Here is a 19577-nt window from a genome sequence, read left to right on the forward strand (position 1 = left end):
CAATGCGGGCAAAAATATTGGCCACATTTAGGCTTTCCACATTGGGCCGATGTGCCTTCGCTCATCGGCTCCACATTTGCCCCAAAGACATTGGGTGAGGGTAGCCCTCACTTTGCCTTGAAAATGTGCCCACGTTGGCAGGATGTGGTCCCAATGCGGGTTAACCCCATGAAGGCTGCCCACATTGAGCCGATGCGCCTTTGCTCATAGGCTCCACATTGGCCCCAAGGGCAGCCCTCACTTTTCCTGAAACGAGCCCACCCTCTTTGATCGGCTGCCTGTTACATTGTATCAGAAAGACAACAATGTTGTCATCATATATATATATATATATATATATCATTATCAGAGAAACTTAGTTGTCATATCTCATGCACTTATTGAACTTCTTTTTTTTACGGTCTTCGTCTTCGTCATTGACAATGTACAAGGTCTTTTTTTCTTTTAAAAATTCACTAGGAAGATTGCACAAAAATAAATATAGAGCTATAAGGTTCTATCTGAAAAATAAATGATTCCTAGATAATTGTCTTAAGTTCCAAACACTCATTGGTTTGAATGGTGTCTGCAATATTTTTTTCTCTTCACTTTAACATATTTGCAAACCACACCACTAACAATTCTAATGAGCCCCCACCTCTACATTTATGAAGAAGCTGGGCTTGGTGTGGGTTAACCTGTGTTGGACTGGTGTGGGAAAGCCATGTTGGGCTTGTTGTGGGTTGGGCTTGTTGTGGGTTAGCCCGTGTTGGGCTTGTTGTAGGTTAGCCCATGTTGGGCTTGTTGTGGGTTAGCCCGTGTCTACCAAATACTCACATGGGGTCATGTTTGCTGGGTAGATATTGTATTGTTGTCAAAGGGTATTGTGTAACAAGCTGTTAGCTATCAGCCATATGAGCCAATGACAGCTGTCGTGACATCTGTGGTTAGCCAAATCCACAGTTGGCTATTACGCTATCTAATCATACACATTGCCCTTGATATCGACATGTTAACAGCTATTGGGCCAAACGAGAGTATCTCTTCATCATGTTGCACCATACAGCTACATGCATAGCTACCTAAATAGTTAGCTAGTTTGTATTCATGTCATGAATGATCTGCATCATGCCGTGGTGAGTTTGCATACAATGATTGATGGATAGTTGCTAGGCCTATTTGTAGCAATGTGCTTGGACTAATGAAAATCTCTTTCCCTTCTTTTCTTTCAGCACTTTTCCCAGCTGTGTGCTGAAATGGAAAAACCATCCCATTTGTTTTCAAGGATTTAGCGGAACGGTTAAGTTCACATTTCTCGTTACAACATCCAGTCCATCACTCATCTCTTGTTGTCACAATATAGCTTAGCTAGATCTCCATTTACCTTCCATTGATGACTGTAACTCATAGATTTATCATGTCATACGTCATCACTGTGCATTTGTCCTCTGTGACAAGCTGACAATCAAGTGTAGCTGTTTTTCACTTCTAAGATGCAAAACCCACATTACAGCCAGGTGGGAGGTTTCCTGCTGTGTTTCTTTGTGAACGTGTTCAGAGCACATCTGCACAGACTAGTGTAGACGTGCAGTGGGAGGAATGCCAGTGAACTCACTGTCCCTCCCCATGCTATTATGTCAGCACAATGCACTACATGTTTCAACACCCTCATACAGGAGAGGTGCTGGGAAGGAATAACTTGGCTGCTCAAGGATTGTCATCAACTACATCGTGACATTGCCTTCACCTCCAAAATGTGACTGTTCTAATAATGCGTTGTTATTATGACAACTCCATATTCATTGTTATAAATGAAACAATTTATCCTCCGTAGGAAAAGTATTGAAATCATAGAAATATATAGATCATATTTACATTTGAGTCATTTAGCAGACGCTCTTATCCAGTGCATACATTTTCTTGTTTTCTTGTACTGGTCCCTTGTGGAGATCAAACCCACAACCCTGCCGTTACAACATACATTCCCATTCAAGTTGACATTTGACAGTGGGGGGACAAGCGGCCATCTTTTTGGAAGTTGGAAGTTAATTAAAAGTACATTTAATTGGTTTAGCAGCTTAATTGCAGTGTTCTGAAGGGATAGGTCCATTTTATAAGTTCTATTTCTATGATTGAAGTGACGCCTACCCTGTATTCAAGAGTATGCGACGTCTCAACCGATGATGGGCACAAATCAAGCTTTATTTATACAGCACATTTCAGACATGGAATGCAACACAATGTGCTTCACAGGGAAAAAAACAAAATTAAAAACAGAAATATTTACTACAGAACAAACAGAGGATAAATAAACAAAAACTGACTGACTAAAAAGCACCCAAAGGAAAAGCAAAGCTAAAAAGGTGTGTTTTTAAGATTTATTTTAAATATGTCCACAGTTTTGGCCCCCCTCGGGTTCTCTGGCAGGCTATTCCAGAGGCTGGTGGAATTATAACTATCGGCTGCCTCTCCATGCCTCTTTTTCCCAGGCTTTGGGAGAGTTAAAGGCCAGTGCCAGAAGATCTGAGGGACCTACTGGGTACATAACTTTAAACCATGTCTGACATGTATTGAGGTGCACAATTGTGGATTGATTTAAAAACCAATAGAATAATCTTAAAACTAATTCTTAAACTCACAGGCAGCCAGTGCAAAGACCTTAAAACTGGTGCTCTCCATCTGGCCTTAGTCAGTACCTGTGCTGCTGCATTCTGTATGTTTTGCAGTTGACCAATGGCTTTCCTAGATGGACCAGACAGGAAACCATTACAGTAGTCAAGCCTGCTTGTAATAAATGCATGGATGTGTCTCTGTATCTGCCTGAGAGAAAAACGGCCGCACCGTGACAATATTCCTCAGGTAGTAAAAAGCTATGTTGGTCACATTCCTAATGTGTGATTAATCAAGTTCAGAATTCAAACTAACACCTAGGTATTATTCTTGTTTTTAGTTGTAATTTTTTTATTTATTATCATTGGTGCGGGTGGGTGTTAAGGAGTATGGTTTGGCGGGTCATCCATCCATCCACAATCCATCCACCTGACAGGTGTGGCATATCAAGAAGCTGATTAAACAGCATGATTAACACAGGTGCACCTTGTGCTGGGGACAATTAAAGGCCACTAAAATGTGCAGTTTTGTCACACAATGCCACAGATGTCTCAAGTTTTAAGCGAACATGCAATTGGCAGGAATGTCCAACGTAACTGAATGTTCATTTCTCTGCATATGCTGCCTCCAATGTCATTTTAGAGAATTTGACAGTACGTCTGGGGGGGTTCTAAGGAGTATTTCTGTCTAATAGGAGATTCCCCCCTTTTGTGGGGGAAAAACTCATTCTGATTGGCTGGGCCTTTCTACCGTCTTGTGAAATCCGAAGATTATGGCCCAATGAATTTATTGAATTATTCTATTGATTTCCGTCTTTGAATTGTAACTGAGTAAAGTCTTTATTGGTGTATGTTGCGTTTTATGTTTTTGTTCAGTATAGTTCTCAAGGGCAATGGACAATAGTTCAGAGAAATCAGTAAATGAAGTGGGGCAGTGCTTTGGTGGCCTATACAGCGTTATGATGCTCAAGACCCAAAGTCGCCAAACAAAAAGTCCTTACAGCTGAGAGCATTAGTAAAAAAACAAACACCTCAGATTATGTCAAATAGGTTCTAAGCTATAACATTTGTGCATTTTTAAAAATAAATGAATAAATCATAGAATACTTTCACAACCATGTTTGTAAGCTTTGAAATAATAGCATTCCACAGTTTCTCTTTTTCAGTGATGAATATGGGTCAAATAGGAGCACCGCTATCTCGTTTCTGACCACTAGTGCTGACCGTTTAGTGCTTTTGGATGTCGTTTCGATTATTTAAAAAATAGTAACGGTTTTCCATATTTTTATTTTACATTTAAATGCACTATGCATTATGTGGGTTGAATGCTGTAACAATACAGCATTTTTAAAAGTCCCACGATGGTAGTGATTGCCCATTCACTGCTTGTCACTTATTAACCATCATTTATTCTAGGGCTGTCCCCGACAAAATAAAATCTTGGTTGACCGAAAGTCATCTGTTATTTGATTGGTTTAAACTCATTTTTCCATATACAGTACCAGTCAAATATATATATATATATTTTAATTTACATTGTGATGAATAGCTTTGTGACACACACCATGTTAGCCTAGTTGGGTTATACTACTGAATTATGACTCACATCCTCTACTGTATTGTGACATCACCAGCTGCACTAAAGTGTGGCCTACAATGAATCTTTCAATGACCTGTCTTGTTCTCCCACATAACTTAATTCTCTCCTAAGTTGACCTGTTTCACTGACTTTTTGAAGCTGTTTCTGCCTGTCAGAGGTCTCCTTCATGATAGCCTCAATTAGATCGGTGGGGAAACGACAGGGTGAGGCTGCCGCTGATGTCGTGATAAGATGAGGGTAGGGGTCTACAGTTATGCAACAGGAGATTGGATGATTAGATCAGACTTAATGTGCTGTAATAAATCATAATAAAGGTCGATTACATTTTGTTGTGGTAAATTCGGTGGAAATGGCTTGTGGTGTGACGGATCTGGAGGATGAAACTGAGTGTTTCTCTGTAGAAACCCTGTTGAGATTGATCAGACTATGTTTTTCGGTCCAGGTTTTTCAGTTGGGGTGTGTCGTCCGAGAGGAGACTGGACATCCTCTGGCTGCTGGAACACTCAGAACCACCACAGAAATCCTCTCTGCCCGCATGAGTATTATGGTTTTTCTAGAGCCAGTGCCAGGGAATCGCTCCTTACGGCCACATCAACACTTAGCTGAGAACCAGAGAGTACTGTATGCTGCCACACCTAGACAGTCATGGAGAGAGATGGATAGAGGGAGACGGCTAGGTATGGGAGACAGACAGATAGTAGGTTGAGATGTAGGCTAGGTAGTGAGACAGACCAAAAACATATCAGCAATAGCCTGAGCTGAACACAGAAATGGAGAGATTGATAGTGAAATGAATGGTGTGAGGGCAAGAATGAGATTGGGAGAGATCCTTAGACAACACAGCCTTATTGTTGGCCTGCTCTGTTGTAATGGCATTTCCTGCTGCACTCCATGGGTAGAGAAAACAAACAGAATTAAAGCTGCAAGCAGCATGGCCGGGGTTCATGACTTTGGGTCCCACGGGGTGCAGGGGTGACTTTGGGTCACACGGGGTGCAGGGGATGACCTTACAAAGTTAGCATGTTCAATCGCTTGTTTTAGCACAACCATGTGGCCAATTGGCATGGTATTGCTTGAGCGGATGTGGCCCTTGGGCCTTTACCATGCTAAATTGCACAAACAAAATAGAAAATAAAACAGACCGTCAATTTAGTGAATACTGTTGGTGGTTTAATATAAGGGTTTCTGCAATATAACTTCAGACTTTTACCACTTTTTCATTTTACTACGTCAGTATTTATTTGTTGTCAGTGTTTTGCCATAAAACTGGTGGCAGTTGTGAAAAATGTCAATAGTTAGATAGGGTTGCAGAGTTAATTAGGCTATTTTTCTCTTCAACCATATGTTCCATATACTAGAAACTCATGGACACAAAAAAATTAACACTGTGTAATAATATAAAAAAAATATTCAGGTATAAATGACTAAAGTTATTATGCATTGCCATAGATTTTCTGTTAATTACCAAAATTACTGAAGATTCCGGTGAAGGAAAACACAAAATGCCTATTCCTCCAGATAGTTGACACTATAATCCTTAGCCTGCAGATATGCATTCCTAAATTGTGTTCTGTCTGCGTCTGAATTCCAAAGTTTCACAAGAGATGCTCAGTGTTCCATTAGCGTGTTCCAGCCTGTTCCATGTTCTACCTCCCAGCCCTGAGCAACCGAGAGGGAGAGTAGGCTACATCTATCTACCCTAACACTCTGCCACTGTGTCTGCGTCAGTGGTTAGCAAAGAACAGGCCTCAGGGGAATCGAGTGTCTAGTTTATGTCAGCTGTCAGTTGAAGGACGACTTCAGATATTGAGTCACGGTTCTGGTTGCAAGTTTCTATAGACCGGGTCACGATAAAGGAGTTTGTGCAACATTTGTCCTGGACAGCCTCTGAGTTTTGTTCTAGCCCCGCTGTAATAAACACCTGATTTTAAACTAAGTGGTTTATATTGAAATCCATTATTAGCTGATAAGCTTAATCCAGTAGGCTTGGGCGGCATCCAGATTGTCATACCTTCATACCGACCTTGTGCCATACCGGGATATTTGAGATACCGGCACTGATCACAAAACCCCACCCAGCCTTTGTAATCCAAAAGTTAGCAATGTTAACAAGTACATGTCAAATCCCATAGAGAATGCTAACTAAATGCTAATGAGTGTATTGCGAACATTTTATACAATCTCTGACCTAAACTATATGCAAGAAGGATATCCTAGTTCATAAAGTCATCCAAGTTACTCAAAAATGCTACTCCGTTTGGCACAAAACAGATATTAGACAGCAAGGCTCTTGATCCAGGCGGGGTTTCACTGCTTTTACCAAGCAAAGCTTGATTTTGGAAAAGCTAACCACTTTGCTAGATAGCTAACTAGCTACTAAATTAGCTAAACAAATGCAAATTTAACTTAATAGTTATAAGATACCTAGCTGGCAAATATTTAGTTGTGAATTCTATACTGTAAGTAGATCACCTGGCGGGTGCTGCACAACAGTGAGTGACTCACAAGGCTACGGTCTCGTAGTTGTGTGCTTGTAAACAAACACAATGTGACTGGGAACTATCGTTAAGCTTCATAATGAAAGTTGTGACAGGTAAAATGAAGAACGCGTTCTTCTTTACTTACTAACTTATTGCGCAAGTTGACTGCAGGTGTTTACTGTAAAAGTAGCTACAAATATAAAAATGTATTTAAAACATTTCAATGGTATTGACTGTATTGAAAAACCATTCCGTGGCAATTTCCAAATACCCCGGTATACTGCCCAAGCCTAGAATCAAGTGTGTTATTGCAGGGGTGGATTAAAAGCCTATGCACCATTTCTCTTGGACCGGAGTACCCCACCCCTGTTGAAACCATCATTTCTGCATGCGACAATTTGCAAACCAAAGAAAACAAAGACTGACATTGTTTTTCTTTTCTTTTTTTAAAATAATTGTATACCTCACAGGTATCTCTGTCACCCTGGCGACGCTGGGGCCACAGGGTGGGGCGGAGCTAAGTCCTGGCATCATGGTGGTTGCCGTGGCACCCGGCTCAGCCTCCAGCCCACAGAGCGAAGCAGTGACCAATGAGCTTCAGGAGTTGACTCTGCAGCCCATCTCCAACGACATGCCTGTGCGAGAGAGGAAGAACGGTGAGTTGGTGTCGAGGATCCCCCGTATGGATCCCCCGTACGAGGATCCCCCGTATGATCCTCCTCTTTCATCAACTATCAGACATACCATACCGTATCAAGGTAAAATAAATGACATCTTGAATATTGTACTTTCTGTTACGCTGTGTGCACTGAACTAACATGCATGATTGTGGCTAATACTCCGATTTTCAGATGAGAGGAATTAAACGGCCTATAATGCACACCACCGTGTCGCTCAACTCAACAGTGTGTAGCCTACTGTAGCTGCTAGCAAAGTAATTCAAAGCCTATACTTTATCACTCCGGATGTGATAACTTTCCAGTGCTACTGTTTTTGCCATGTAATGTTGTTATTAAAACAATATCAGACAACCCCAGGGTAGAATAGTTCACCGACAGAGCATTTGGAAAGTATTCAGACCCCTTGACTTTTTCCACGTTGTTACGTTATACCCCTATTCTAAAATGGATTAAGTATTTTTTTTCTTCCTCATCAATCTATAATGACAAAGCAAAAACTGTTTTTTAGAAATGTTTGCAAATCTATATATATATATTTTTAAATGCTGAAATTAGGGATGCACGATATATCGGTGAACATATCGGAATCGGACGATATTAGATAAAAATGCCAACATCAGTATCGGCCGATGTCTAGTTTAACGGCGATGTGCAAAACCGATGTCAAAGCTGCCGTGCATACCTATATAAAGTAGGTACATGATGTAATGATGCCACGTAAAATTTTGCGCTACACGTGCAACACAGCATTCTTAACCTAGCCCACACAATGTCTGCTGTGTGACTCGAGCAGTCATTTGAAAGGGTAAGAAAATTTCAGCGAGACAACTCAAAAGGCGAAATCCATTAAAGCCAAGATAATGAAATTCATTGCCCTTGACAATCAACCGTTCTCTGTCTTGGGTGATGTTGGCTTTCACCGACTGGTCGAGCACTGGTGCATACTACCAAGTGCGCTATTTTTAAAATGTTGCCCTACCAGAGTTACACAGTGATAGCTTCACTGCTATTAGCATCATGACATACATGCTATGGAATGCCGTTTGGGTCTTTACGTGTCAAAAAATATACAGTTGCACTGTCAAAGCTGTAGAAAAAGTCTGCAAACAAGCAAACCCCGGACACGATGTGTTTACAATACCGCGTTGGTAATAAAGCATTATTTCTTCGACCGCAACTTCTGGGGTAGCTAGCTTTAGCTTGGTACCTAGCTAGCGCCAATACAACCAGCCTGAAAACAATGACCAGTAGAAACTGCAGTCATTTTCATTATTCTTAGCAATGATTTAGGAGTCTTTGTGAGTAAGTATTAGCTAGGTAGCCACTTGTTGTTCACCTAATGAAATTGAACTTCATGAAAATAAATAGCTAGCCAGCTACTTAATCCTGTTGCCCAAAGCTAACGTTATAAGCAGCCAGCTAGCTTCATCTGGCTAGTGAGGCTTGACCGGACCGGGTTATGTGTTGTGAAGCTAGCCACAATAAGGATTAGCATAATAGTCGAATTTGCGATTTGCCTTCAAAATAAAAGTATGTCATTGACAGTGATGCATTCTACTATTGTGGCTAATCTTTATTGTGGCTAGCTTCACACAGATGGGTCCGACCACCATTAATCAAATAAGAACTGTCTTATAAATTAGGGGTATTTTAATGACACCTAGCTGTATAGTTAGCTAGCTAACTATAGCTACTGAAACGGATTGTTGTTTTGCTGCGTTTTTGGGGAAGAACATTGTTTGCATCCATGAGCTAGCTAGCTTTTTTTTATGACCAGCACTGTAGGTGCGCGAGACAACTTTACCAGCATCATAGCATACTTATTGATGAATCATTGTGACATAGAAAATACGAGTGATAGTGTAATCAATGTGTAATAACTATGTAAAAAAGTTATGAACGCGTTAAATTATTATGTGACGTGCAGTCATATGCAGGTCCTGATTGGTCAACAAGCTTATTTAACACGTCAAATAGTGGTTTTTTTTGACACGCATAGACACAAATGGCATTCCATAGAAATCCTGGTTGAGAATGAAACGACTGAACAAATGAACAACGAAACAGCACAGCAAGTTAGTAAAATAAATAGGTTTTGATTATGTTTTACTGGTAATGGGGACATGCGTAAATGCCAACAAAATAACTTTTTGGTCATTGTGGTGTGGGTAACCTTTTCTTTAACTAGGCAAGTCAGTTAAGAACAAATTCTTATTTACAATGACGGCCTGGACGACCCTGGGCCAATTGTACGCCGCCCTATGGGACTCCCAATCACGGCTGGATGTGATACAGCCTGGATTCGAACCAGGGACTGTTGTTACGCCTCTTGCACTGAGATGCAGTGCCTTAGACCGCTGCGTCCGTTTGTGTGTGTGTTAACTATTTAACTGTACTAGAATGATTAAAAGGCCGCTCAAATTGTAAATATCGGTATCGTCTTTTTTTGGCAAGGAAAATATCAGATATCGGTTTCGGCCAAAAATGTCATATCGGTGCATCACTAGCATGAAAAGCAGGAGTTCGGTATGAGGTCTGTACAGCTCTCCCAGCCATATACAGTGGCCAGTTTATGTCTCCACAGGAGAGGGTTCAGAGAGATGGCGATTAGGGGGTCAGATGAGGGTGAAGGAGATGTAGAATGTCATAGAGGAGGGGGGAGTGAAGGATCATTGCTGATGCTGAGACAGTAATACTGTTCATGATAATGGAGTTGATGTATTTATGTGGAACTGCTGTTATCTTGAACAGGTCCTTCTTCTAAAATATGCCTAGATTGTATCTCAATGAGACATGATCAGCTTAATGTACGGAGAGTGAAACTGAAGGTGCAGCGAGTTTGCTTAACAAGATTTGCTTAAGAGCCAGATGGGAGTCTCAGTCAAGGCCAGGATGAATAGACCCTCCTTGCAAAGGGGTTTTAGTGTTTAACCCCCACTCCCCCAGCCCAAGGGCACCACTCCTCGTTTTAAACACTGCCTACCATGGCTACTAACGCTTCATACAGGCTGGCTGCCAGTAGCAGACATGTTGTAGCAGGACCTTCCCAGTCTCTTATCTGACACAACATGGTGTAAACGAGACACAGGAATGTTAGCAAGGCTATCAGTCCATTACATCTATCTAGTCTACAACCATCTTAATGGCCTCTGCATGGTAGCTATGGGTTGTGTCCCAAATGGCACTATATTCACAGTGCTCTCTTTTTTTGACTAGGACCGATAAGTAGCCCAAGCAGTGCACTAAATGGGAAATAGGTTGGTACTCTCTCTCTCTCTATCTGTCTTCTTCCAGGGTAGAGTTATGCAATCTCTCATTCCACAGTACCTTGTTTTAGAGAGGAGGGCTGCTGAAGGTTTTTCAAGTGAATATTTACAGGCTTTCATGTCAGGGTTGAGTCGGGGGTCAGCGTTCAACGTGTGTGTGTGTGTGTGTGTGTAGGCATGCCTATTTGTCAGAGAAAGGAGGAAAGATAGAAAAAAAAGGGCAAATGTTGATTAACATTAGCCCTTTTCTTTATGATAACGTGGCCCTGAGTGAGAAGGGCGATAGCGACGTTTTCTAATCCACTAGAACTTTGTGGAGAGAGTATGAGAACATGGTGCAATAATGCCTTTTGAGGTCATTTACAACTTGGAGGTGTAGGGTGGTTTTCAATAGAGGGGGATGTAGAAATATTGGAGGAAGAGAGTGGGGGAGGAAAAGGGGGAAGTCATCCGAAAGACGGAATTGCATAATTCTGTAGGATATAGAGAAGGAAGGAACGATGCAGACAGAGGAAAACAGGAAGAGCGAGAGAATGGAGGGCAGTAGTGATAATATTTGAGGCCAAAAGGTGATCTGGAATGCAGATCGGCAGGCACCAGTGTTTCCCCCATGTTTTCTCCTGGATTTTTACTTATTCTGCCCGAGCAACAACAGCAGTGACATTCTGCCTGCAGCTTGCCTGCCTTTCTAAAGAGAAAAAAAATGACACCTAGCGGGGAAAAAGTAGGTGTCGCCCCAGAGAGGTTAGGAACTTGGGCCTGGACTTGGATGGAATCCAAGGAGCAATGAGGAAGAAGAAGAAAAACTGACTGCCTCAAACACACACCCTTTCTGTCAGGGCGTGCACACACTCGCAGACAGGTACAACAGGCAGGGATTGAGCAGGCAGGGATTGGCTGTAGCCAGTGTTAGAAGAAGTGGGCTACACACACACTCACAAACACGCCGTGTTGTTTGTAGTTCTCGTGGAGAATTTATTCTACAGGGAGGGGTGCCGGGACTGCCGTGGAAAACTTTTTGGGTCTTGGAAACGCAACTCTGCCAGTAGCCTCTCCTGCTGTTCTCTTATGAGTATGGATCGCTAAACTTGGAGGAAGGTTGTACTTTATCCTTCCAGTGAATAGGGATATGGCCATACACTCAGGTAAAGTGTCTTTTTGCAGAGTATTTGTTTATTTCAGCTGTGGGTGTTGTCGCTCAGCTGTCAGTATATCTGTACCAGTAGGTCAAGTGTACGTGTGTGTGTGTAATGTCATAGCGGCAGTGTAACTCTAAAAGAGTGTTATTGTTCAATGGCCAGGCTCTCCGCCTTGTGAAGTACTTATTGCTCTGTGTTCAAGTTTCACAGCCGCTCTTTAATCTCAAGGCCAATTGAACAAAGAAAAATAACTAATCATACTGTCATTCCCAGCCCGCCAGCATTAGCATGGTTTTAAAACATATTCTGAAGCTATTATACGATTTTTATGATGTATATTCATTACATTTATTTCTGTTTCTGTGGGAATGAAAGGGCTGTGAATAAATTAATGAAACTCTGTCATGTGTGCCTGCAAGTTACCTAACAACTGTCTCCCTCCGTTGAAAGATCACGCTGTAAAAGTAGTGGCTCTTTTTTGTATTATTTTAATTCTTGACTCAGTGGCAGATATGGGAAGGCTGGGGTGGGGTGAGCTGGGCTGGAGGGTGGAAGGTTGGTGGGGGTGATGACTTTGACTGTTCTCTCTGAGACGACAGCGCCTCATTGAAAGCAGCTGGCTTGGCTGTTATGACTCCCATTCCATCAAGAGAGATTTGGGACACTGTCCTGTTTTCTCAGCTTTTTGGGGGGATTGGAAGAGTTGCTCTCAGATCAGCTGTTTGGAGCAAAGCACAGCGCTAGACCTGCAACCCCCAGAGAGGTTGATTGACTCGCTGTGATTGTCCTGGGTGTTGTGTTGTGGAGCCCAGCCCAGCTGAGTGCTTGTCATGTTAAACAGGCTGGCTCCAGTGTTGGCAGGGCTGGTCATCAGTCATGTCTATCTGTCTGTCAGTAAGGAATAGGAGAGACTTGAGACTGTTCACCTCTGCTACTTCCCAGACCACCACCAACCCCCACACCTGGCAACAAAGCACGGTGGGGTATGTTAATGCATGGCTAACGGTGTGGCTCTGATTCGTCTAAACTAGACTACTAGAGCAATGACAGAGAGCCTGGAGCCAATGGGGGAAATAGTCATGTGTTCATTCGGAATACATTCTGTCAAATCAACACCTCTTCTCCCCATGCAGTACAAACCTAGTGATTTTTCATGGTTAGAGGTACAACATTTATTTGAAGAGTATAGATCCTTGGCCTGCCTGCCGATTTAGAATATTTCTTTACATAGGAAAAAGTTACGTTTTCATTAGTAGCATTCCGGCTACATAAATAATTACGTAAATGTACACAAAACCACACATTGTATGGAAACTTGGAAAGTACCCTAGATGTCCCACTCCCATATTCTGTCCCCCTCTCCTGCTGCCTTTAGTGTGGGTACAGTGTGAGCGGAGGCGGCCTGTAAGCTGTGGCGCTTTCTAGCAGCAGTGGTAGGCTGTAGAGGAGCTGTGTGGTTGAGTTTATGTAACAGGGAGGGAAGAGTGCCAGCAGCCAGCCAGCCCAGCATACTGTAGAGGCTCCAGCACGCTCTCACTGGCCCTGAGCAGAGGGAGAGGGGAAAGGAGGAGAGAAGAACAAAACGGGGACAGGAGAGCAGGAAAAGGTTGAGGAAGGAGGAGAGGAAAAAGGGGCTAAAGGGGCCTCCCTGTCCCTGCTTAGCTAATGTGGGCGAGACACACAGCTGTCTGTGACATTCACTCAGTTACAGCAGCAGCACACACTTCTATTTGCCCCCCTCTTTTCCCTCTTCCCTCTCCCCTTTCCCTCTGTTTGTCTTGATCTCTCCGTCCTTGTAGCGATTGTATTTTTGGCTCTCTGTTATTGGCTCATTTACATAAATACAATGCAGTCAAAACACATATACAGTGCATTCGGGAAGTATTCAGACCCCTTCCCTTTTTCCACATTTCGTTACGTTACAGCCTTATTCTAAAATTGATTAAATCGTTTTTTCCCCTCATCAATCTACACACAATACCCCATAATGACGAAGCTAAAACAGGTTTTTAGGGGAGGAAAAAAGGAGAAAAAATGTATTCAGCCCCTTTACTCAGTACTTTGTTGAAGCTCCTTTGGCAGCGATTACAGCCCTTAGTCTTCTTGGGTATGACGCTACAATCTTGGCACAACTGTATTTGGGGTGTTTCTCCCATTCTTCTCTGCAGATCCTCTGAAGCTCTGTCAGGTTGGATGGTGAGTGTCGCTTCACATCTATTTTCAAGTCTCTCCAGAGATGTTCGATCAGGTTCAAGTCCGTGCTCTGGCTGGGTCACTCAAGGACATTCAGAGACTTGTTCCGAAGCCACTAATGCGTTGTCTTGGCTGTGTGAACCTTCACCAAAGTCTGAAAACCTGCTCCAGAGTGCTCAGGACTTCATCCTGCCGCTGAAAAATCCTCACAGCATGATCCTACCATCATCATGCTTCGTCGTAGGGATGGTGCCAGGTTTCCTCCAGATGGGACGCTTGCCATTCAGGCCAATGAGTTCAATCTTGGTTTCATCAGACCAGAGAATCTTGTTTCTCATGTTCTGAGATTCCTTTAGGTGCCTTTTGGTAAATTCCAAGCAGGCTGTCATGTGCCTTTTTCTGAGGAGTTGCTTCTGTCTGGCCACTCAACCATAAAGGCCTGATTGGTGGAGTGCTGCAGAGATGGTTGTCCTTCCGGAAGATTCGCCCATATCCACAGAGGACCTCTAGAGCTCTGTCAGAGTGACCATCTGGTTCTTAGTCACCTCCCTAACCAAGGCCCTTTTCCCCCGATTGCTCAGTTTGGCCGGACGGCCAGCTCTAGGAAGAGTCTTAGTGGTTCCAAACTTCTACCATTTAAGAATGGAGGCCAATGTGTTCTTGGACCTTCAATGCTGCAGACATCTTTTGGTACCCTTCCCCAGATCTGTGCCTCGACACAATCCTGTCTCGGAGCTCTATGGACAATTTGTTCAACCTCAAAGCTTGGTTTTTGCGCTGTCAACTGTGGGACCTTATATAGACAGGTGTGTGCCTTTCCAAATCATGTCCAATCATTAATTTAACACAGGTGGACTCCAATCAAGTTGTAGAAACATCTCAAAGATGATCAATGGAAACAGGATGCAGCTCAGCTCAATATCGAGTCTCATAGCAAAGGGTCTGAATACTTATGAAAATAAGGTATTTCTGTTTTTTTCTTTTAAAAAAAATAACATGTCAAACAAACTACACATTTTTGCTTTGTCATTATGGGGTATTGTGTGTAGATTGATAAGGGGACAAAAATATTTCATCCATTTTAGAACAAGGCTGTAACGTAACAAAGTGGAAAAAGGGAAGGGGCCTGAATACTTTCCGAATACACTGTACATACTTACAAAATACTCACACGCACGCACACACCCAGCCAACACAAGGCTTGTTACTGTTGAGAAATAGACAGGACCTCACATGCACTGACTGATGGCACATATCACAGTGCCATCACCATCACACAGTGCAGTTACGTAATTACAGCTTCTATTTGTTATCCAATAGTCATTCAGTAATAAAAACTCTGAGCACAACTGAACAATCTCCGCAGCCTGTTGCTCTTTGCAACAGCAGCTATGAATACAGTGGAAAGATGCACAAACACACATTACAATGTACACATACATACAGTACTCATTCCAGGCGTTTTCTTTATTTATACTATTTTCTACATTGTAGAATAATAGTGAAGACATCAAAACTATGAAATAACACATATGGAAGGAATCATGTAGTAACCAAAAAAAGTGTTAAACAAATCAAAATATTTTATACTTGAGATTCTTCAAAGTAGCCACCTTTTGCCTTGATGACAGCTTTGCAAACTGTTGACATTCTCTCAACCAACTTCACCTGGAATGATTTTACAACAGTCTTGAAGGACTTCCCACATTGACTGGTACTGTAGATCAACTTTCAGCATACACATTGATAAATATTCACACCATTTATAAACATATCACACATACAATGCAGTGTCTATTTTCACTTGGAAACTATTTGATTTCTCACACTCCTATTATCTTTACACAAATGATGTGTCTGTCTGTATAGAATAGACTTTACCTAGTGATTCATAGTAAACACTGTCCTAAACGTTCTAGTTTATTAATCTCTGACTAAGAGGTCATTGTGGACATTGGTTTGTTATTATGAGTCATCCTGAAGGAAATTAATTGTGCTGATAACCGAGAGGTGTAAACCGTACCAGGCTAGGGCCTGTCCTCTGTAGACTTTCATTCTACTAAAAAGTAGTTGTATCTTATCTGTTAGTCTGTCACTGCTTTCACATGATCAATGTGCACAATCTCTCACCATTAAAAACTGACTGACACGCCTGTTTGCACTTCAGGTTGGTTCTGATGATGTAACTGGATACAGACCTTTATGATAACTTGGCCGTTGCCACAAGTTTAACTTACTGGTTTATTATTGTAGGCTCTTATGTGTTGTGTTAGCTTGATATACACTTAGTGGGATCTATTGTTGGTGAGCCTGTAAGGTTGGTACTTTGCCTTGTCTGGTGCACTGAACACATTGGAGGAATGAGGTTAGGTCTCCTGTATATCAGTTAGATTGTTTCCCCATCGCACTGATAGGTTAAGGTCAATTTAGCTTTATATGTTGGGGAGAACGGGCTTGTGTCTTGCCATTCCGTTCGCTCTGTTTCAGCCTTTATTATGAGCCATCCTCCCCTCAGCAGCCTCCACTGACATCAATCACAGTGTGTAAAGTCTTCCCATTGTTGCTGGACCAACACAGAGGGGCCTCTGCTACAAGGAAAGGAGGTGAGGAAGAATCCATCTGTTTAACCACAGAGGGGGTGGGCATATTTTGAGGAAGACATGACTTAAAAGAGACACAAATAACTCTTGCGGTCGAGTAATTTGATCCAAAATGTTGAAGTAACCACCACCAAATGAATCTCACTTTGCTGTTCTCTGTTTGACACAGCAGTTTTCTTTTCACACGAATCCTCCTTTTCTTTCTGAATGAATCAAACTATTCTTGTCTCTTCTACGCCACATGTAACAAGTTCCATGTTCCACACTGCACGCCTGCTGGTGCTTTAGGGGGTGGACTGTTTCCTTGAGGGGAAGGATATGGAATCTGTTTTCTGTGAAGTGAACTAGGGAGTTATGGGCTGCAGAGTAAAGTCATCTCAGATGTTCATCCAGAAATGTAGTGCCTGGAAAAGGAACTCCCTCCCTCCCTCTCACTCTACTCTCCCTTTCTTTCTCTCTTGCCTCCCCTCCGTCCCTCCCTCCCTCGTGCTCTGCTGCACCATATTAACAAATGCTAACAGCAGCCCTGAATTGGTAACCTTTGTAACCTTACCTCCTGTAGCTGTTTAGGGGGCTCCCGAGTGGCGCAGCGGTCTAAGGCCCTGCATCTCAGTGCTAGAGGCGTCACTACAGACCCTGGTTCGATTCCAGGCTGTATCACATCCTGCCGGGATTGGGAGTGCCATAGGGCGGCGCACAATTAGCCCAGCGTCGTTAGGGTTTGGCCGGGGTAGGCCGTCATTGTAAATAAGAATTTGTTCTTAACTGACTTGCCTAGTTCAATAAAATGTCCTTCTCCCTCTTTTTTTCTTGCTGACTTTCTTTGTCTCCCCCTCAGTGTTTGTCTCTGTCTGTCTACCCTGCTGTCTTGTGTCCTTTCCTCTCTTACCCACTCTGCTGAATAGTGAGGCGTGTTGTGTTGAGGAGTAAACAGTGTTGACACTTTTTTAATGTCTGCTTACTATCACACAATCAAACCCTTCTATTTACATACTTTGCCTACCTTGTGAAATAGCCCACTGTTTCTGTTACCACTCAGGTGAACAGACTTCCTCAGATATAATACCACCTTACCCCCCTAACAGGGAATGAACCCACAGGGTCTTTGTTTGAGTCTGTCAGGCCTGCCTAACCACATACAATCCCCCTCATCTGTTAGGACTGAAATCAATGGGACTGGGTGTGCCTCTGTGCTTTGGCCGATCTGTGGTTGGTTTACTACCCTAATTTAAGATGTGTGTTGTTGTTGCTCACATGGGACTGGATTTTTACTATACACCTGGTAGGTATCGTCTCCAGTGCTTCAGCCACAGGGTTTTTGAGATCCAGTCCGTTTAGTGAAGGATAAAGAGACTGACTGACTGAGGGAGTGAACAGAGAGACCTATAGTTTGTTTTCAGCTAACTTGCCCGTACCGCCTGACATGGTTCTAGCAATCCCACCCATACTAGAGCTGACACACACACACACACACACGCAGAGAAGTGTAAGGAGGGAAAGGAGGCTGGGTTGTGGGAGGTTATCAGTCTGGCTGTGTGTCTACCCAGGCGTTACAGCCTTCTCTCCAGGACTGGGGCAGGGCGACCCAGCAAGGTGACCTTCGTGTGGAGGAGTCAGTGCCTGGGTAGACCGCCTTACCCTGGATGTCTCTGAGCATTGAATTAGAACTCCATAAGAATACTGTATCCTGCTGTAACAACACGGAAAAGGGTTTCACTTGCGATGATGGTGTTATGTGTTTTATTTTTATATTTTTTGCCTGCCTTAGTTGAATGCGCTGGATAAGATCGCGTTCTTAATGGCTAAAACATGCTTAGCGGGGGCCCCGCCCTGCCTAATATTATGGTAGGAGAAGGTGGGAAACACTAGGCCTTATGGAATCTCTTCAATCGGCCCTAGTGTGAGGCTTCAAACTGCGACTCTTAAGACTATATCTCAGTTGGCTTCTAATGAACTGAATGGAAGTTGATGGCAGAATGACTGTGAACGCCTCAGACAATCTAACCCTAAAAATCTAACCTAACCCTCAAACCCAGGTACCATAAAACCTTGGGCAACAGCCCTGCTGTCACCACCCACACATTTGGCAGGCTGCTCCTAAAACCATAAACCTTTACTACAACACTACCTTTCGTCTCTGAGGAGATAGCTGTGATAATAACAGTACAGTGATAATGGTGATAACGATAGTCAGGACAGATCATGTATTACTCAGTGTCTTTGGAGGAGTCTGTCAGTCCTATCTCTTGAAGGTAGGCCATCGTTGTAAATACGAATTTGTTCTTAAATGACTTGCCTGGTTAAATATATATATATATATATAACATTTATAATGACTTTTTTTTCTCTCTTCCATACTGTGAAGTTGTAGGCTAAAGCTAGGTGGACTTTGGTCCCGTTTTTCACACTGCTTCCTGTGAAGTGTGTTTGGTCAAGGTGGTGCTCTGTTCTCTATGGACAGTCTGTCCACCGGGGCCTGATCATAAGACCTACACACAAAGACGTCAGCAGCCTAAAAATGAATCCAAGTCTGTCCATGTATTTGAATGAGAACTGTTAGTCAGCGAGGGGCGAACCTATGGGTACACGCTGGATAAACCCACCGGCCGTGGAAGTTGAAATGATTGTGTGTTAGTGTGTGGGTGTCTGTAAGTAACTCTACCCAGCAGCCACACAGGTGATACTGAGCTGAATATAGCCCCCTATGGCCAGCTGTCCCTACTATTTAAAACACAGAGAGCGGGGGAGAAGGGGGGGGGGTTGGAGTGTTGGGGGGATCTCGGCAACATTCTGGAGCAGCCACAGACAGGACAGAAAAGCTTTGCATGCGTTCAGGTTGTGAACAGAACGTGTCGCCCCAAATGCAGTAGCTTTGACTGTAACCTGCATTGTCAAGATTGAAAGGTAGATTCTGTGATAATCTCTGTCACTGTGTTACAGCATGTGATGTAAGAGTTGCCTGCCGCAGCTCACTAAAGGGGTTGCCTGCCCGCAGCTCACTAGAGGAGTTGCCTGCCCGCAGCTCACTAGA

At 43.0% G+C, this 19577-nt stretch overlaps 1 protein-coding gene across 9 annotated transcripts in view; it reads left to right on the forward strand.

The window, feature by feature from the left end:
• LOC149974467 (myocardin-related transcription factor A-like) overlaps positions 1-19577 on the forward strand; it is a 42880-nt gene that overhangs the window by 707 nt on the left and 22596 nt on the right. For 4 of the 9 annotated variants that reach the window (XM_090212685.1, XM_090212688.1, XM_090212686.1 and 1 more), the window contains exons 2-3: positions 1212-1278; positions 7139-7324. In XM_090212685.1, the coding sequence (XP_090068811.1) occupies positions 7201-7324 (124 nt within the window). In that variant the 5' untranslated portion in view covers positions 1212-1278; positions 7139-7200. Of the gene's footprint in view, positions 1-1211; positions 1279-7138; positions 7427-10886; positions 11760-19577 lie in introns of those variants that run through there. The other 5 variants (XM_090212681.1, XM_090212683.1, XM_090212682.1 and 2 more) reach the window with 2 other exon arrangements.

Source organism: Oncorhynchus mykiss, chromosome 20, assembly GCF_057628025.1.
Source record: "Oncorhynchus mykiss isolate SJ-2025 chromosome 20, ASM5762802v1, whole genome shotgun sequence".
NCBI classification, from domain to species: domain Eukaryota; kingdom Metazoa; phylum Chordata; class Actinopteri; order Salmoniformes; family Salmonidae; genus Oncorhynchus; species Oncorhynchus mykiss.